General features: G+C 45.6%; 1 protein-coding gene and 2 long non-coding RNA genes across 9 annotated transcripts; 1 reads left to right on the plus strand and 2 right to left on the minus strand.

Annotated features, from left to right (window-relative positions):
• Positions 1–3,688: 3,688 nt before the first annotated feature.
• On the minus strand, positions 3,689–8,889 carry LOC125520578. Of its 6 annotated transcripts, none has more exons than XR_007288736.1 (9): positions 8,656–8,889; positions 7,837–7,880; positions 7,656–7,705; positions 6,677–7,206; positions 6,413–6,532; positions 6,076–6,249; positions 5,819–5,979; positions 4,572–4,663; positions 3,689–4,013 (listed from the first exon to the last, which is right to left on the minus strand). It is a non-coding gene; the product is annotated as an uncharacterized LOC125520578 (long non-coding RNA). The 6 variants fall into 6 exon arrangements; XR_007288735.1 differs by having other exon boundaries at positions 6,677–7,257; XR_007288737.1 differs by having other exon boundaries at positions 6,677–6,779; positions 6,868–7,705.
• Positions 8,890–11,614: 2,725 nt separating this feature from the next.
• On the plus strand, positions 11,615–14,769 carry LOC125520453. 2 transcript variants are annotated; one of them, XR_007288682.1, is made up of 6 exons: positions 11,615–11,777; positions 12,716–12,910; positions 13,022–13,417; positions 13,503–13,655; positions 13,758–14,115; positions 14,247–14,769. It is a non-coding gene; the product is annotated as an uncharacterized LOC125520453 (long non-coding RNA). The 2 variants fall into 2 exon arrangements; XR_007288683.1 differs by lacking the exon at positions 11,615–11,777 and adding an exon at positions 11,798–11,997.
• Positions 14,770–15,328: 559 nt separating this feature from the next.
• LOC125520452 lies at positions 15,329–19,084 on the minus strand. Its single transcript, XM_048685380.1, has 3 exons — positions 18,983–19,084; positions 18,811–18,873; positions 15,329–18,237 (listed from the first exon to the last, which is right to left on the minus strand). Exons 2-3 carry the CDS (start codon positions 18,811–18,813, stop codon positions 15,745–15,747), a joined length of 2,496 nt encoding a protein of 831 aa, XP_048541337.1. The 5' UTR covers positions 18,814–18,873; positions 18,983–19,084; the 3' UTR covers positions 15,329–15,744.
• Between the last annotated feature and the right edge of the window lie 816 nt (positions 19,085–19,900).

The raw sequence follows: 19,900 nt of genomic DNA on the forward strand, positions 1-19,900 counted from the left end.
TATGCCAAGTAGCACTCCGCATCAAAAATTCTCTTTTTATCATTTACCTACTCGAGGACGAGCAGGAATTAAGCTTGGGGATGCCTGATACGTCTCCAACGTATCTATAATTTTTGATTGCTCCATGCTATATTATCTACTGTTTTGGACTATATTGGGCTTTATTTTCCATTTTTATATTATTTTTGGGACTAACCTATTAACCGGAGGCCCATCCCAGAATTGCTGTTTTTTTGCCTATTTCAGTGTTTCGGAGAAACAGAATATAAAACGGAGTCCAAACGGAATAAAACCTTCGGGAACGTGATTTTCTCACCGAACGTGATCCAGGAGACTTGGACCCTACTTCAAGGAGTCAAAGAGGTGGTCACGAGGGTGGGGGGCGCGCCCGGGGCGCGCCCCCTGCCTCGTGGGCCCCTCGGTGCTCCACCGACGTACTCCTTCCTCCTATATATACCTACGTACCCCCAAACGATCAGAACAGGAGCCAAAAACCTAATTCCACTGCCGCAACTTTCTGTATCCACGAGATCCCATCTTGGGGCCTGTTCCGGAGCTCCGCCGGAGAGGGCCGTCATCACGGAGGGCTTCTACATCATCATAGCCTCTGCGATAAAGTGTGAGTAGTTTACCTCAGACCTTCGGGTCCATAGTTAGTAGCTAGATGGCTTCTTCTCTCTTTTTGGATCTCAATACAAAGTTCCCTCCCTCTCTTGTGGAGATCTATTCGATGTAATCTTGTTTTTGCGGTGTGTTTGTTGAGACCGATGAATTGTGGGTTTATGATCAAGTCTATCTATGAATAATATTTGAATCTTCTCTGAATTCTTTTATGTATGATTGGTTATCTTTGCAAGTCTCTTTGAATTATCCGTTTGGTTTGGCCAACTAGATTGGTAGTTCTTGCCATGAGAGAAGTGCTTAGCTTTGAGTTCGATCTTGCGGTGTCCTTTCCCAGTGACAGAAGGGGCAGCAAGGCACGTATTGTATCGTTGCCATCGAGGATAACAAGATGGGGTTTATTTCATATTGCATGAATTTATCTCTCTACATCATGTCATCTTGCTTAAGGCGTTACTCTGTTTTTAACTTAATACTCTAGATGCATGCTGGATAGCGGTCGATGAGTGGAGTAATAGTAGTAGATGCACAATCGTTTCGGTCTACTTGTCACGGACGTGATGCCTATATACATGATCATGCCTAGATATTCTCATAACTATGCTCAATTATGTCAATTGCTCAACAGTAATTTGTTCACCCACCATAGAATACTTATGCTCTTGAGAGAAGCCACTAGTGAAACCTATGGCCCCCGGGTCTATTCTCATCATATCAATCTCCATCACTTTAATCTTGCTTTGCTTTTTTACTTTGCCTTTACTTTTTACTTTGCATCTTTATACCAAAAATACCAAAAATATTATATCTATCAGATCTCACTCTCGTAAGTGTCCGTGAAGGGATTGACAACCCCTAATCGCGTTGGTTGCGAGTAGCTATCGTTTTGTGCGGGTACGAGGGACTTGAGCGTGGCCTCCTACTGGATTGATACCTTGGTTCTCAAAAATTAAGGGAAATACTTACGCTACTTTGCTGCATCATCCCTTCCTCTTCGGAGAAAACCAACGCAAGCTCAAGAGGTAGCGGGGAGGCAAGGCCGGCGGCGGCGTCGAGGTCGAGGTCGTCGTCTATGGCGGGTGTGGGGCAGGAGCACGCGCGCGGGCGGGAGGGTTTTGGAGAAAATGGGGGAAATGGTGGTGGCTGCCACCGACCGACAGGCCCAGGGGAAGGAGTAGGCGCACGCGTCCGTCTCGTGTCCACGGCGACGTAAATCCGGCTAAAAAATGAACCGAAAATGGGTCGGCATGTGGATGCCAAACGGACGCGCGTCCGTTTGGGTGTTCGGCGCATTGGGCCGCCTTTTGTGTTCGCGGCGACCCAAACGAACGGTGATGGACGAAATGGGTCACCCCATTAAAGTTGCTCTAACAATCGTTTGAAAAGGGCGGTCTAGCAGAGTCGTCATCCTACGCCCGATCACCGTAGCTTTTATGGATGTTGTTTACGTCGCCTGGACAAACTCTCGTATGTGTATTATGAAAGTTGCGAATATGATGACTTTGTTAGAATTGCCCTAATAGATGGATATGGATCATCTAACAAAGTTCCTATCGAGCCGGAATTGCCTAGCCCCCGCCGCCAGCAAACTAGACAAACCTTGTCTATCGTTGGTTCTTTCTCAATTCAGGACGGCGGTGCAGGCGCTAGGATGATCCTGTGTCGGGAGGATGGCTCGGTGATAGTTGTTGCATACCGAGTCGTTTTTAACTATAATGAGGCACTCCAGGCGGAGATACATGCACTGATGCAGGGCATGGCCCTGGCTATTCAACACACTGGTAAACAAATGATGGTTCAATCAGATTTCTTAGAGGCACCCTCGATCCTCTCAAGCGATAATATGTCTTGACCTGCATATGTGCACTTGGTAGCTGAGATCAAGTCATTGATAAAGGATAGGGAGTTTGTTCCATAAAAGATAAATAGAGCACAAAATAAGGTAGCAGATTGTATGGCAAACTATAGGTGTATCCAGCATGTTCTTGGTATGGATGAGCAGATGTCGTTCATGTGGTGATGATATATGACCTCCGCCTTGCATCATGGCAACATCTTCTATTCCGTTTGGATCCGATTAGCTTGACACAAGGGCAGGATGTGTTTCGTTGGATCCTCACTACATCAGGATCCCTCACAATTGACTCTACGTGCCATGCATTCTCACATTTAGAGATTCCCGTGAATAATAATAAACTAATATGGAATTCAAAGATGCCACTAAAAATTAAGATTTTCATGTGGTATCTTCGAAAGGAGTTGTGTTAACAAAAGACAACCTTACTCGACGCAACTAGCAAGGAAGTAAGAAGTGTAGCTTTTGTACTCAAGACGAGACAATTAAACACCTCTTCTTTCAATGCAAATTTGCGCTTCTATATGGCCAATCATCCAAATAGCGTCCAATTTGTATCCGCCCACAAGTGTTGCCAATATATATGATCACTGGCTTGACGGAATACCAAATACTTTTTTATATGCTAATACGGGCGGGAGCATCAGCCTTATTATGGGCACTTTGGTTATGTAGAAATCATTGTATTTTTAATGGCAAAACATCTTCTCCTATGCAGGTCATTTACCGTTGTATGCATTGGCTTCGTATGTGGTCTACGCTACAGCAAACGGAGTATCAATCGTTGTTCAAGGCGGTGTGTATGCGGTTGAAGTAGGTGGTCACGGAGGTTTTTACCCAACATGGGTTGCAACATAATCTCCGGATCGGTCCACCTCCTTGGTCGATATTGGCATAGTTCCGGACTCATATGCTTTATTGTTGCCAACTTGTAGTTTTCATATATAAATACTTCGTTAGACTGTTCGTTTAAGCCTATGTGCATCTTAGCTATACTAGTAAGCTTGCACGTGCAATGCACGTTTTGATAGAAATTCATTAGAAAATAATATTTAAATATATGAAACTTACATTTTTAGTTTACATATAGCAATATCTTACATGAGCAATGGTTTACCATACATCTCACATACTCTATGAATTTAAATCTTGATGTAATATGTACTTAACAGATTTTCCTAAAGCATATTGAAATTAAATCCGCCATCGCAGTTCACCAATCAAGAATAATCTTAATGAACACCCGAAACATTCTTCCTTCTTAACCCAGAAAAATACCTATTACAATCCAGACACCTATATGGGGCCTATCAGATCATCGCAATGAAAAAAAATCGGATAGGTAAGTAAAAATTAATCATAATATATTTCTCAGAATATTACGACAGCTACAGTTCACCATCATATAGCTGCTGAGACCATCGCCGGTGTTGCCCGAAAAAACACCCTCATAGCTCAATGTTCTCCTTGATAACAATCTGCGGGCCTAATCCTCTTTTTCTGCATCTTTTAGCTCATATCGTTCCTTCTCTCCAGGCTACATGTTATTTCTAATCATAATCAGCAATTGTAAAACAAATAATGTAAGCTCACATACATGCTATAGCATACATATTTCAATTGCAGCTTCATACACAAGGAATATAGTAAGCGTGCACAAGCAATGCACGCCTCGACTGATGTTACAACCAGATATGCAAATTCTAAAGATATTATGATTACACTAAAAAATATGACAACCAACCTATAATTTAAATGATTTTCAAGCAACTCTACAATTTAGCATCATATGCATGGAGTGAAGACACCTGATTACCTTAGTATGTCTTAATACACTAACAAATTCTTGTACAACATAAGGGGTGCATGTTGTATGCGGCTTCATTCTCAGTGTAGTTGATTAGATGCACCAAAATTCTTATCTCACAACTATACTTTAGGAGAACCACAGGTCATTATCTTTAGAGTTTTCATGAGGTAGAATAAAAAAATGAAATATTAAATATTCACCCTGCAAATTGGTTGGTTCAATTCTTTCTCGTTCCATGAGTGCACAAACCAAAAAGCAAAATAACCAGATAGACATGCTACGTACATTGGAAACCAATTGAAATCATGCAGTGTTGATTGCATGCTTGTTTGTCTATGGAACATCCGCCTTGAAAGCAATTCAGTGACAATTGTTCTCTGCAAAATCAACAGTTTGCTCGCTCCTTATCTCAAGAGACAAAAATGAAATCAAATATATCTTGAGATAAGTAAATATAGAAATTTCATCTAAAAATATAATATAAAACCGATATCAGCCACATGAGAGTTCCATTTTGATTCCTACGACCTCATTTGAAATCTCAACAAATTAAAGTACATTATGCATATTCATCAATGACAAAATAATTCAAGTCCGTGTATGCTATAAAGGAACGAATCCGATCTATCTAAATAGCATGAATAGAGAATCACAAACTGCACACCCGCAAATATAGTATTTACAACAATAATTCCAAGGGAAAACAAGCTTTAATAAAAAAAAGGCTCCATCATATTTATCCTTCAAGTTCAAACAGAATCACTATATCAACACATGAACAAATAATCACTTCCTTTCAGATTTGCCATTCTGATTCATCACCACAGAACAAGCATATATTTCCAACATACGTGACCAAAACTACACTCATGAAATGAGGCAAAGTAGCATACGAATATTTTGCCAGGGTGTTTTTTGTGAAGGAGTATAAAGTCCTAATGTATAAGATTGTGCAAAACAAGCACCGGCGTGGTGGATATATGAATTCCTCTAAGGTTAGCTGATGGATGCAACTCCAAAAACCAAGCATGCTTTATTTTGAACAAAAGATACATGCCAACTTTATTATAGACAGACATCAAGACAAGTGAATGATATGCAGACATTCATTGGAAAATAACTGCCAGTATGACAAGGCTTTTTGTCACTGGAATTTAGTCTTTCAACTTTATAAAGATTGGCATATAATTGGCTGCTGCTAACAAATGGCCCAGTACAGCTGTATAAATAATAATGTCGTCATCAAGTGTAGGTCCTAGATTGTTTAAAATGGCAGTACTGTTCATGAAACAGGCAACCCGCGGTTCAGTAAATCACCTAATTTACATTAAATCGAAGATCGGATGTGATTGATCTCTCTATATCTTACGGCTGAGCTGATCATAATTACTGAAAACAACATGAAATAATTTTTTAGTCTGGATCGAACACCACCAAATGATCTTCAGCAACGATAGCTAGAATGGATTTTATCTCCAGTAATATTGGAACAATGACTGCAAACGGAGGAGATGGAGCGGGACTTGCATTACCAGAATAATGCCGGTGTTGAGCTGCTGCCCCAGTGAGACGATGCCAATGTCATTCAACACGTCGTGCTGGTGACGGTTGGGATGTTGACGGCAGCTGCCACATCTAGGCCGTTCGTGACGAGATGAGAGGACGTGTGCGGCATCACTGAACACGCAGATTGCTACCACAAAATAGTTCATCAATCTAAATTATCCTGTCTAGAGCTAGCTCTGAATGTCCAGTCAATTGCATCTAAGGCGAGCAGTCTTACACCAACCTGAATATCATGGAAGAGGCGTCCACTACTACATCTCAAACTGCCTTCCGTTGCAGTCTGTTCTCTTCTCCTGCGTGCATCCTTTCCACCATCTCATATCTGGCCTTCTTGTACCCACAGCCAGTCCCTGCCCACAACGCCTTACTTCTCCTCCTCTCCCTGCCAGCACAAGCACTGCAAGGATTTTAATAAAAAAATTGATTGGTTCAGCATAAAAACATTTTTTGTTAATTCATCATAGTCAGAATATCCTCACTACTTCAATCAACCACTGAAACGGTACCATAAACATCACAAATTTGCAAATAAAAATTGGAAGGAAGGATAAGTGGAATACCAGTTGTGTGGCAGTGGAATAATTGAAAGTTATGGACCAAGAATAATCCAAATCGACCTTCTATTGTTCGTCATGTTCATCTCTGAATCCATACACCATCTAGTTTTCCAGACCGGGATCCTGAATAGAAAGACCAAACACACTGAAGCAAATCAACTGAAGGCGCAAAAATAAGTATGAGTCGGCTACTCAGAGTCAGAATTCAGAAAGTAACTTGTCTAGGGAATTTCAACGAATCTATAGACATGCTGTTTGAATTAGCACCTAAATAATTCTCTCAATTAGAAAAAGACTCGCCACCAGGATTTGGGCGTCACACTGACCGGCGGCATCCAAAATTTGCAGAGAACAAGAAGTTCGCAAAATACTGTTTAATGGAAATCAACGTCCATGGAAGCCTGATTAACAAACAACTTCAAAGTATGAATTAGTTCTACTATTTGAAATCAACATACATGGTTTAGAAGGAGGGCTTGCCTCGCTGCCGGCCACAACAGATGTAGCCGCCGTCAATTGTCGAGCTAGATTGGGGCACCGGTTGTAGGTGCGGCTGACAGATAGGAAACAGGAGAAGAATGGAATGATGATGGAGGGAGGCACCTTGTTGCAGTACACCGCCTAATATAAAGCCTCTCATTGCCTTATTATTTGAATATGTGTTTGATTCGCGCAATTGTCTCTTTGCATGCTTGCGCTGCAATTTGTTTTTCTGGTTTTGTACAATCAGTGACTTTCTGCAGTATCAGTTTGTTTGCATGACACAGCTGCATGCTTGCTGCTACTTGGCCTCTCCTCTCCATGTCGTAAGATCAGTAAGCGGCAACATAAGAAAATCAGAAAATACCCTGATAAGTAGTTACAGATTGAACATGACAATTGTTAAGGATGATTACATGGGAAAGCATGTATATGAGTAAGAAGACATAGATATAGATGTAAGGGGGACATAAAATGCACCACGGGAGTAATTCAGAGCATAGAGTAATTTAGGATTGAATAAATGATGTGTACAACTATCTCTAGGCTTAGAAGGGAATTATTATAGATCATTGTTGTGCAAGCAAATGTTCAAGAGCTCATAATACAGAACAATATTAGAACTCAAAAGCTTGGAGAAATGAAATATTAGGACTCAAGCATTAAAATGAAAGAGGCCCAGCTGGCATAAAATTCACAAATCTATGGTTTGAAGGCTGCATATTATAGGGAGAGGAGTTTATACTTCACTAGATCATATAGTTACCTTGATTCACCTCACATGCAGCCTGCTTGGATACATGATACATAAAAGGTCTTCAGAATTAACATGAGAGATGGAAATGGTTAAGTTAGCAAATGGTAATAATAAGGGTAAAACAAGAATCAATGTCCAAAATCATTGTAGATGAACCGCAGCAGCAGTAATCGCTTAGCCAAGTCTGTACCTATCCTGTGAAGAGGACCAGCACTTTTTATCCTCTTTCTCTCCCTACAAGAAAAAATATCACCATGATGTAATCAGAATTTTCAATTTTGTGTCATTTAAAAAAAACTTATTTGGAGTTAAATTATAGCCATAAGCATCAGAAAAATGAAAATAACTAAATATTAGGAAGGCCATCACCCAGGGTGATCTTTGTGGATAACGAGGATAGTTTTGTGTCAGTCGCATCACGGGGAATTAACTCGAGTGAAGTCATGGAGGGGTGGAGCATAATCCATATCAGCCATCTACAAGATGTGGTCTACACATCTGTCTGCGCAAGAACAAACCGACCCATGGCAAGACGACTCAAGGGAAAGGAAACTTGCTGAGCATGCATGAAGCATCAACCCGATGAAGCAGATGTAGCTTGCTGAATTGTTTATGTAGCCATCGTATCAACGATACAAAATTGGCTACCCCAATCCCATAGGTTCAAACGTCCAGGAAGATTTCATAGGTTGTAACTACCCTGATCTGACAGGTTATAAATTCAGCAATATATCAGAGGTTGAAATAGTAGGCCATTCATCAGCAGGATTAAAAAAATCAAGTCTTATCAATCAGAGTTGGATTCAAATTTTATACTCGACATCTGTCTATTAGATAGAAGACCAAATAATTAAGCTACCAACAACCAAAGTCACAAGTTTGTTCACCCAGGGATATTGAATGACACAACCAAACAGAATCTGAAATCTTTGGAATTTCTTAACAAACCCCAGCAAATAAATCGTTAAAGAATGCATCCTACCGAGATATAAGAGGGAGAGGACTTTACCAGCAAATATGTCGCTGAGGTTCAGATTTGTTTTGTTGTGTGTCCTGAACCAGCGATGTAATGGGCTTGGCGAACATTAAGATGCAGGCACGAATCCTCCTCGAAGGCAGCGACGGTGGTAGAGGTGTCAACCGTACAGGCACGACGACTCCGCACATCTTCGAAGAGCGTGGTGGCAGCATCCTCCCTGGCACACGCGTGTCCGATCCTCCCTTAACACACACCTGGTGACGGCTGAACCAGAAGGAAGGGACGATCAGTGGCGATTTTTTCTCCTTCTTACGGAATGAATGGAGCAATCTGGAGTGGGTTCGTGGAGAAAGGGTTGGATGCCTGGATCTTGTATGGGCGGCGGGCGGCGAACGGCGCGACGGCGACCTGCGGCGGCTCCCGCGGGGCGCGACGGGCGGTGAATGGCGGCGGCGAACGGCGCGCCGGCGGGGCGGCGACCTGCGGCGGGCGGCTCCCGCGGCGGGGGCGGGCTCCCGCGGCTGGGGAGGCTCCCGGCGACCCGCGGCGGCTTCCCGTGGCTCCGGCGGCGCGAGGCGGCGGTGACGGGCGCGGCTTCCTGTGGCTCGGCGCGAGGCTGCTGCGAAGGGCGCGGCTGCGGGAGGCGAACGGCGCGGGAGGAGGAGGAGGTCGTGCGGGAGGAGAAGGAGGAGGTCGTGCGGACGGTTTTCTCTTTTTTTCACCGCGAGGCAGATTAGCCATCGATCGATCGTGGCTTAATTGGTAGTGTTACACAGAAGAATTAAGAGCTATTAGATTTTGACGATGGATGGATGTGATTGTTTGGATTTGCCTTTCTTCTTTTTATAATGGTAGTAGATATAGGGTCGGATGTCATTTATCATGTTTTGTATCTACTTGATGCTACATTCTAAGTTAATAAAAGCGTCATTTATCAGAAAAATATTGTGATGATATATTGCATCTCGATCATAACCTGTTATCATGAAATAAAATCCTCATTTGATGCGCCAAAAAAGAGAGAGTGACTTTTTAGTTTGGTCGCAGCCAAACTGTAATGGAGATGCACCGCCACGGTGTTTGGAGACGAGGCAGTGCGTCCGCCTGATCCTCAAACACTTTGGCCGTAGAGAAGTCAGCACAGGATCTGGCCGGCACTCCGATCGGGCACCTGTGATCAATTCGATCGTGCTGCTCCAATAGATTTTCAGCCTGCACATAAAAGCATCTCTAACAGATTCCGTAAAACACATTTGTAGTTTGCGAAAAAAAGGTTTTACAGGCCTGCGCGGACGGTCGCACAGGCAGACCCCGCAGAACGGATCCGTAAAAAAGATATTCACGGAATATGCTTTTTTATAAGTCGGCTTTGTAGGGTCTAATCTGGCGCCGCTCCCCCCGGCACGAAAAACCTAAATTTGCATCTCAATTTGATCCAACATAATGCATTTCTTTGCTTTTTCAACAACATTGGACACATAATCTCTCACCAAATCTTTACTAGAATAGTAAGATCAAATAAAACAAGAATCACAAATATGCATTTTAGAAGATTTTCAACTTTCATACTAGTTGGACCAATATTTTCTCCATGCGTTCATTGTTGATATGTGGATTCTTAATTTTGCATTCTTCTTTCTTCATTTTTGGTTCAAAAGAAGTAGACGTTACTTCACCTCTAATTGCACATGCAACCGCATCATTACCTTCGATTCTACTAAGGAGTGCATGAACGTCTATTAAGTTTCTTTCTATCAATAAATCAATGTATTCGCCTTCATAAAACCAAAATGAACATTCATCTTCCTACACACATGATGATGTTTGAAATGAGCTACCGCAATTGAATCAAAGAATGAGCTATCAAAATGAGTCGAATGAAAACAGCATGTACCCCGTCGTTTTCGCATTTGAAGAACACCCATCTGAGGTGCTTCGGCGTGCCCGAAGTTAGCCGCAACACTATCCGCGTGCAGTCGTCCCACTGTATGAGCGGCATCGGCGAGCCACAGAGCCGTTGCGCGAGCGCCGAGCCCGATGGACGGCCGGCCGAATCCATGCCTGCAAACCGTCGGCAGCAGCGGGGGGACGAACCTGCACATGCATGCGGCGATGCGGCCTTGTCGGGGATGCGCGAGATGCTCCTCGACCATTCCATCGCTTGCGCAACCACCGGCGGCCGGAAAAGCCAAATCTGTCCGCCCGCGATGAAGGGCCGCAAATCCGCAATTTTTTGGCCCGCCGACGCAGGAGGAGGGGAGGGCAATCTCGTGCATGTGGCGGCCTTTCGGCATGCTCTCGCCGGAATCTTGGGCGGTGGCCTGGCGGCGGGACGAGGGGGAGAGGGGAGGTGGTTGGTGGGGAAAAGCGCGGGCTGAAATGTCCTCCCCATCAACCGCTCCCGCTATATGCAGTGCACCGACGGGCCAGGGGGGGGGGGGGGGGCAAACCCGTGTATTCGTGGGTTGGGGTCAAGTTTTTGCTGCACCATTGAAAAAAATTTGCGGGCCGGCCACGTTTGTAGAGTCTGTTCGGGCTGGATTTTCCGCACCGACCCGCATTTTAACGGTTATTTTACGGGTTGAGACTTTTTGCGGGGTCTGCTAGAGATGCTCTAACAGTTTTTGGAAGGGGCTATGACACCAACATATACGCACATCGACATAGAAGTAGGACATCATACTCTGTGGACTGTCCTACTGTTTCTGCGTTGAAACTACGACTCCATCGCCGAGTCGGCTTTGCATCCACAGCCCGTCATATATTTAAATTTTCAAAAAAAAACTTTGCAAGGGAGTCACTGATATTATATCAGAAAAGCTTTTTGCCGGCCGATCGCGCGCACCCGCCCGCTGGCTCTGTGGCCGTCTGATATATGTTTGATCAAACCGTCGAGAGCACTCCCGTACCCGCTGGAGGTGCATTTGTTTCCTGCAAGTCACCTTTCAGGACAACCATTCCTGCAACTGGATAAAAAAAGGGAGGGGGAGGGGAGGGTCATCCCGCAGTGGCGTGGGCTCGTGTGCCTGAGAGTGGGAGCGGCTGGATTTGGGAGGGCGACGGCGCAAGGCGTTGGGCGACCGGGGCCTATCCAACGTGGTGGCATGGACGACTGGCTCAGGATCGGCGGAGGCCGGCGACGACTCAAGCAGGTACGGATAAGAGATTCCTTCCCTCACTTTCTGGCCGATGTGGCGATGGTGGTGCCTACTATTTCTCCTCTGCGTCTTCCGGCCGCTACGCCGGCGCCTACGCGGCATTTTTAGCGATGGCGCTCTCCCTTGCGGTGATGATTCGACGACGGCGTACGAGAGAGGAAATTTTGCTTCAGAGAAGTAGTACGAGAGGAGAAGTTGTGTTTTAGAGAGAAGGGTGAGCGGCAGAGTGTGTCGCAGGGTTTCTGAATTTTTTGCACATGGGTAGCAGAGGTCGCGCTGTTTTGATGTGCTGCACTCGATTGTTGTGCTGCAGGAATTTTGGAGTGGGATGTTCCCATAACATTTTTTTGCTAGAATAATTGGACTTATGTGCTGCAGGAATTACTGAAATTAGTCAGTATTTTCAGAATAATTGGAGCTGAATTTTTGCACTGGATCCCTGCAAATCATGCAGTCATTCATGTGTTGCAAAATTATCTTATTTCTGAATTTCTGTAGCTCATAGTTTTTGTAACTGATACTACCTTTGTAGGTCATAGCTTTTGTAGCCCATACTGCCTTTTTTAGTCTATATGCTACAGAATTTTTAAGAGCTACATGAATTTTGTACTGCATTTCTTGTAGCTTATAGCACAGGGAAAGCTTATGCTTCTGAAATTAGCTGGACTTTTGCTTGAAGTAGCTTCATGTTTTTTCTTCTGAATTTTTGGTTTTGTATTTTTTTCCTGTAGCTCATATGGACAGGGTAATGTTTCTGAAACTAGTCAGGCCTGCTTATGTTTTGTCTGAAATTAGTCAGGCTTGCTTGAATTAATTAATGTTTCTGAATCTTGCATATCTCTGCAATAGTTTCAATATTTTTCATTTTACTACATCACTAGATATGCATGCTCATCGCATCCTTTTTTTTTCATTTTTATTTGTTTTTGCAGCATATGCGCCTACCAAACTCGATGGTCGGCAAAGCGGCTACGCAAGATAGCCAATGCCATCAAAGGGAAGAAGAGGGGTGCAATAAGCAAGTCCACTTTCGGTGATTTGCTTCACATATCTCCTCTGGTTCCTCCTCCGGAAGCGCTTCTAGATTTCATAGTTATGAGGATTGACACTAAGAAGCGTCTGCTCAAGTATGTTTTTTTCTTCTGTTTTTTACCTCTTTCTTTGTGTGTGCGTAACATGCTTTTCTTATTTTTATCTTCGCAACATCTACTGATTTTATACGTTTTTGTGCCCCACAGGTTAAATGATCGCAAGAAGATCCCCTTCACAAGACATATGGTTAAGAAGATATTCAATGTCCCATCTGGTAGCAAATCGCTAGAATTCGGCAAGAGGGGGAAAGCAAATTTCCGCGACGTTCATTTGGATGGTGAAAGGGCTACAATAGCCACCACAGTAGCTGTTATATTAAAAGCGGATGATGACGATGAGGAGACCATTAGTAGGTCATGGGACAGGAAACATGGTGCCTCTAGACTATCTCCACACCTTACGAGACATGAGTGTCGTCCATGAGTTCGACTGGGACGAGCATATTTTGTCTGATGTGATGAGAGAAGTTAAAAAAATATCAGAATAAAAATAATGACGGTAAAGTGAAATTCCTGATTGGCGGTTGTCTACCAATGCTTCCGGTACAGCCCTTCATTCCCGTAACAACCCCATATTTTTTTCCGGGATAGCAAACCTTTACAGCGGCTTATGTGTCTTTTTTTGTAGGTTATTTACATGGACCACCTCGACATCCCAAGATGATGCATTGTTGATCATCCCATCGACTACTCGTTGCCATGAGCTTGTTTTCTTCAAGACATGGACTTCACTGTTGTTGTTGCAGTCGACATCCTAGACGATGGCTTCGGAAAGCGCCCTGTAAGTATTCTTTTTTCAAATCGGACACACTACCTTTTGTTCTCTTTTGCAACTTTGAATTCTTGTACCCTGTTTTTAATGTGTTTTGTTTTCTGAATGCAGTTCAGCTTCGGTACACCTTACGCAACATCAAAGTTTATGTCATATATGTAGATCAACTTGCCCAAAGATCAATCCAAGGCAATGTCCAGAGGAGCCGCCGAAAATAAATGACCAAGGTGGAGCTGTTGCGGCCGCAACACCCACTCTGGATGTGCCTGAGAGCTCCCACACACAAGCCAATCCACAAGGGGGAGCCAATGTGGGCTCTCGAGAACCATCTAAGGGTGGCATGGAGGGTACCGATGGCATAGCAGAGAATGTGCACGAGGCACCTCCGGATAAGATGGCGGATGGTGATGATGTGTACAGCTCTCTGGAGGAGTGGCTCCATGCATTGCCTACATTTGAGGAGTTAGAGGTGAGAGCCATATAACCGGCTCTTTTTTTTTTTCATATCGTATCATTTGTTTGACTGCCTTGTCAAAACTACTTACCTAACAACTAATGTTTCCTTTTCCCGTTCTCTCTTTTTGTTTCTATGCATTGCAGCTGCCCCCACATCTTCGTGTCATATACAACAAGCACAAAGAGCTGCATGCTGCATAACTCTAAATTGTTTCCGCAGCTGTCTAAGCAACCAGATGGCATTCATGGGACTACAACAACCGCTACAACCAGTGCCAGTGAAGTGTCTCCGCAGTAGCCCAAGCAACCCAATGGCGCAAAGAGTGGGGATGCAGCTGTGGAAGTTGGTCACAATATGATCTACGCTGGATGATCTTGGTTCATGTTCATATGGAGAAAAGCTTCAACACATATTGGTTCTTTCGCAATATGCGAACAGCCTGGGATCTGGCAAGGCCGACCAAGATCAAAACCCTCGAGGAAAGCTTGTTCCACATGCAGTTTAACTACTTGGGTGATTGAGCGAAGGTTACCCAAGGTGGCTCATGGCACTTTAGGGGGAACCCGATGATCATCGCTCTGTATGATGGATACACCAAACCATCGTCCATTGAGCTCTACACTTTTTGAAATTTGAGCAAGAATAATCGATCTCCCAATTGCGTATCATGGAAAGACCAAGGCAGGACCGGGGGCCGCGGCTCCCAGCGGCAGCGCTCCCTCTCCCCGTCGCCCTTCCCCTTTCCCCGCCCCCACGGTTCGCGCCCCGCGGCGATAGGGGCACCGCGCGGGTGCCCGCGACCTCCTCACCACCGACGACGCCGATGAGGGCTCCTTGCATTCGCGGTGACGACGGGCCTTTAACTCTAGAGGCGGTGGCGCCCCTCCGTCTGGTCAAAGATTCCGCCGCCGCGCCGCCGCCCTCCCTATCCCTCCCTCCGGTGATGGCGTCAATGGCCCTAGGAGGCGGTGATGGTCCTTGCGGCGGCAACGCAACCTTCCCCATGCGACCTCACCTCGCACGGATGGTGCCCCCAGCGGTGGTGTGGCTCGCCCTGGGCGCTCCTAGCCACACCTTCCACGACAGCTCCTTCCCTGACGACGGCGGCGAGCCCTTCTTCCTCCGAACAGCGGCGACGACGTCCACTCCCGGCCTGGCGGCAGCAAGTCCTTCCCCATCAGCTGTCCTTTGTCTAGAGATAGGGGTAAAAACACAAATATCAAAATAAAACAAGGGTAAAAACGTATGGGCAAAGTTGTCATTTCGTCCAAAAGTTAACACCGCTAGAGGGACTTCACAGAGCAGGGGTAAAGTCTGCTTTCGTTTTGAAATTGTAGGGGTAAAATCGCAAAGTTGAAAAAAAACGAGGGTAAAATCACCATTTCGCTTCAAAACAGGTGTAGAAACGCTTAAGACCCTTAATCTTAAGCATCCTCCTAACTTTTCAAATTAAAAATCACTTAAATACATTAATTATATTGGTGAGCTATTACCTCCGATGGATGGTCCATATTCATTTGCGAGTACCTTAAAATCTGAGAGAAAACATTACTTAGAAGACTGAAAAGGTCTCAGGTGACCAGACTGAGCCGCTGTAAACAGGAACTAAAGTCCTCCTCAGTCTGTCTCTGTCCTACATGGCTACATCCATCGGATGTCAGCTTGCACAGGAACTGAAATCCTATTCGGATTATCATCTTTTGAACAGGAACTGATGTCATCCTCGATCTCAACCTCGGAATCCATGTCCATGGAGTTCTCTTCTATGCCGGTGGCACTTTGAAGAGGAATTGAACCCCTCGGATTATCATCTGCTTTTGAACAGGTGTTAAGGTCACCCTTGAACTGTCCACCATCCTTGGGATTCTCTTCTACCTCCTCGGTCTCCAACTTCATCGGCTTCCCTCCCCATCTCTCTACAGTTTTCCAGCCGTAGATGTGGGCGTGGTACAACAATGCCCAGAGATGGGTGATGAGCTCGCCACCGTGCGAGAGATGCTGCATATGCACCTCCACGTCGCCATACGGCGCGGCGTAGAGCAACGCCTGGACCCAGAAAACTTCCAGCAGCTTCCAGGGATCCCCAATGTCCCCACAAAAAAGTTGCTTTGCAAGACGCACACCGTCCCAGAAGATGCTGCTAGGGTTGTCGAGATCGATATGGGGTTCGCTTTGCATTGCCTCAAGCTTGTCTTTGGCCCCTTGAAGAACTTTCCTTGCTTCCGACTCAACACCATCATACGTTTCTTTCCTTTTCTGAAGCGTGCCAGGTAGCAACTCTGGCGCTGACACCAGCAAGTGGGCGCAATACTTGGACAGAGCCAGGGCCACGCGCCGACTCTTTTCTTCTGCCCCTGTGTGCTCCTTCTGCTTCGCCTGCTCTGCTAGTTCGCAGTAGCATGTCGCAACATGCCACATCATAACAGAACGTGTGTACAAACAGCAATATGAGAGCTGTTCTGCACCTGCAGGATTGTCGAAATGCCAATGGGGAAGGTGCCATTCATCTACTCCATTAGCAACAAACAAGGACGACCAACTCTCCCCTATTGTATCATTATGAACCCGACCAAGGAACTCGGCAATGGAGCCCTTCACATCGGGGTGCAACCTAACAGCAGGCCCTGTGCTACTGTCGCTGCCCACCAGTTCCCAGACCACCTCTCCAACGTACTGCAATCCAACCATCCGAAGAAAGCGAGCACACTTCACATAAAGACGGCCACTCCGGCTGAATAACAGCTTGCCTTCTTTCCTGCTGCTCGCTTCAATTACTGAATGCTGGCCGAGCTTATCTTGCCACAGGTATTTGTCAAACCAATTAATCCTGGTGACTAGAAACCCTTTCAATCTCATCCACCATAGCGGCTGTCTGGTTCCTTTCTGCATGTTCCTGGCGTGCCCACAGGCAAATGCAACTCTCGCCCAATTTGATGTCCAGCACCGGATTAGTTGCAACAATTGCAGCAGAGCCAGGGACACCAATATGACAAGAGTAACGGTGAGATCTGCTGTCGTGATGGTGCCAGCACCAGGACCAAGAGAAGCACTATGGCGGCTAGTCATCGTCCCAGGGATGGCAGCCGCCACCCCAACAAAACATATTCCGATGAATGAAGCGAATGCCCAGAAACTAGCAGTCTTTGCTTGATAGTAGTGAAGGAATGCATTACCTGTGAAGAAGATATCGTATAGAAAAGCCAGCTCAACCTCAATCACCTTAAAGGCTCGATTGAAGTCTGAAGCAATCTGATATGAAATATCGTTCTTCCTTTCCGAAGTGTCACTCAATCCAATGAAATGCCGTTGCAACAAATGAGACAGAGCGAAGGCAGTGCACACATCATGACAGTCACCGACATTTATCCGTAGCTTAACCATGTCTTCGCAGGTCGAACTGATATTATTCCTCAAAACTCCATCACGCACTAATATTGAATAAAAGCTCTGCTTTGGGTCATCCATGTCTAGGGGGAAATCAACTACCAAGTCTGATACTATTGCATAGTCATAATCATCAAGATCTGATATAGCATTTGTTTCGGCATCAGATTTAAGGTGCCTTATCATTTTTCGCATTCTTCTTGGCAGCACAAGCGCCAACGACCTATGAAAGCCCTTGAAAAAGTTGACAGCAGACAGCACACCGATGGCTATGTTACCAACATCACTGGAGATGGTTGAGATACTCATCAGCAGGACATATCCACAATATAGGCAGAGCTGAAATATCATCTTTGAGAGTGGGCCCTTGTAGTCAAGGCCGTTGTAGGAAGTAACTGGGTCGACGCAGCCGAAGAGGGTGAGCAAGGACACGGCCCATACGGGATACATCTCGCTCTTCACCGAAGAGGATTGCATTAGACCAATACTGTATGTCCCAAGGGATATAGATAACACGTTTGCAGCCAAGAAGCCTTTTTGGATGATCCAGCGCTTAGACCAACGGCGGCAGGCTCCCAATGCAACAAGCAAGAAAGAGAAGGCAATAGCCGCCAGTGCCAAAGCCTCTACACGAAGTACCGTCCCCCTTGGGCTCTTCCACAGACCTCTCAGCTGATGCAGGAAGGATGCTGTTGATGTTGCATTCCGCGAGTAGTGCTGCTCCATAATTCCCATGCGGCGGTAATCCACCTTTAAACATGATGACCAGTTGTGAGCATGGATGCAAACTCAAACACAATTATACTTCACTAATAGTAGATGTAGGGATCGCCACTCTGCTGTTTGTTATGTTACTTTACATTGCAATGTTTGTCATATTATAATTATATTTCCCAGTGTGAAAGACATGTCCATTAATAGCAAATTTTGGATCTGCTAAATCAGGCTCTTGTTGAATAGGAATCAGGCGCCATAATCAGATTCCAAACTCATTTCTATTGCCAAATGCTGTCTAGAGCTGCAGATTGAAAATGAATCTCAAATCTTGATGTGAATGTTCAGTCAATCGAATCACTCCAAAATTTTAAAAAGGATGCATTGCTTATTTGAATGGATCGCTAAAACACAGACAAAAGTTCATGAGGTCCTGGAAGGTGGTCTACAAGCACTGTCTTAAAAGCAAAATTAACATGAAAGCTGAGCGTCATCCGTGATTTCTCTGGATACAAATCAGGTAATCCACTTAAATAGTCCATCGCAGATCAGCAGACCGAGAGATTCTGCGCCTACAACAGAAAATAAGTTTTAGTGATAGCAGCGTACCATGTTTCTGCTCCACAGTTGCTGGTCGAGCTGAGGCTGAGCCGAGCTTCCCTGTTGCAGCAGCTGCAAATTCAGAAGACTCGATTACAAAATGTGGGCGATTTGGCTTGGAAAGAAATACTCCTGGATACTGAGGAGGAGTTGGATGGACGCGCACTCAGGCGAGGATCACCTGCTTCGCCGGTCGCTGCACTGCAGCGGGATCGACGTGCAAGACTTGTCTTGGGGATCTCTCCAGCTGGAGCACCAGATGCGGGTGACGGCGGAGCTTCGGAAGCTACATCAACCAACGCCGAGCGCCGGTGATGGCGGCAAGGAGGAGAAGCAGTGAGGCCGCAGCAGGAGCAGGAGCACTCCCTCCCAGAGGCCAGCAGCTGTCTCCAATCAGAGGTGGGGAGCTAGCATTGGGAAGGACCGCGGGCAGCAGCTCCTTCCTCTAATGCGATGCGGCCGGGGATGGCCTGGACGGCCGCAGCATCGCCGTGGTTACCCGGGCGTCGCCTCGGGGGAGTTGAAGGTGAACAGCAAGGCAGGAAGGCGTCGTCCGGCGACTGAGGCCGACGAATGGTCACACACACACACACTCTCGAGTCTCAGATGCGACGGCGGAGAAGGAACTCAGCCGACACGGCGACACCACGGCGACTTTGCTCTTTTTTTTTTGAGGATCCCACGGCGACTTTGCTCGGGCAGGGACGAACGTGAACCGTCCGATTGGATCGACCGGCCGGGCCGACCTCGCGCCGCTCAATGCGCTGGCGCCGTTGCGGGCCTCGCGCAATTTTCCGGCCCAGTTTGTGTGTGCTGCGCTAAAGCCTGTTATGGCCGCATGCGGCCTGTTCGTAGGAGTTTCTGATTAGTGATTTCGTCAAGAAAGGGAACTCTCGTCTCTGCTCACCCACGGTCCTTGTCTCCTGACACAGAAGCACTGAATAAGTAAGCTTGTTACAGTAATACTATAATTTATTTACTAGTGCGTTATTTTGAGTAATAAAAAATACTCCCTCCGTCCCATAATATAAGACGTTTTTTGACACTACACTAGAGTCAAAAAGTGTCTTATATTATGAGACGGAGGGAGTAGAAAGCA

This window comes from Triticum urartu, chromosome 7, assembly GCF_003073215.2.
Source record: "Triticum urartu cultivar G1812 chromosome 7, Tu2.1, whole genome shotgun sequence".
Taxonomy (NCBI): Eukaryota; Viridiplantae; Streptophyta; class Magnoliopsida; order Poales; family Poaceae; genus Triticum; species Triticum urartu.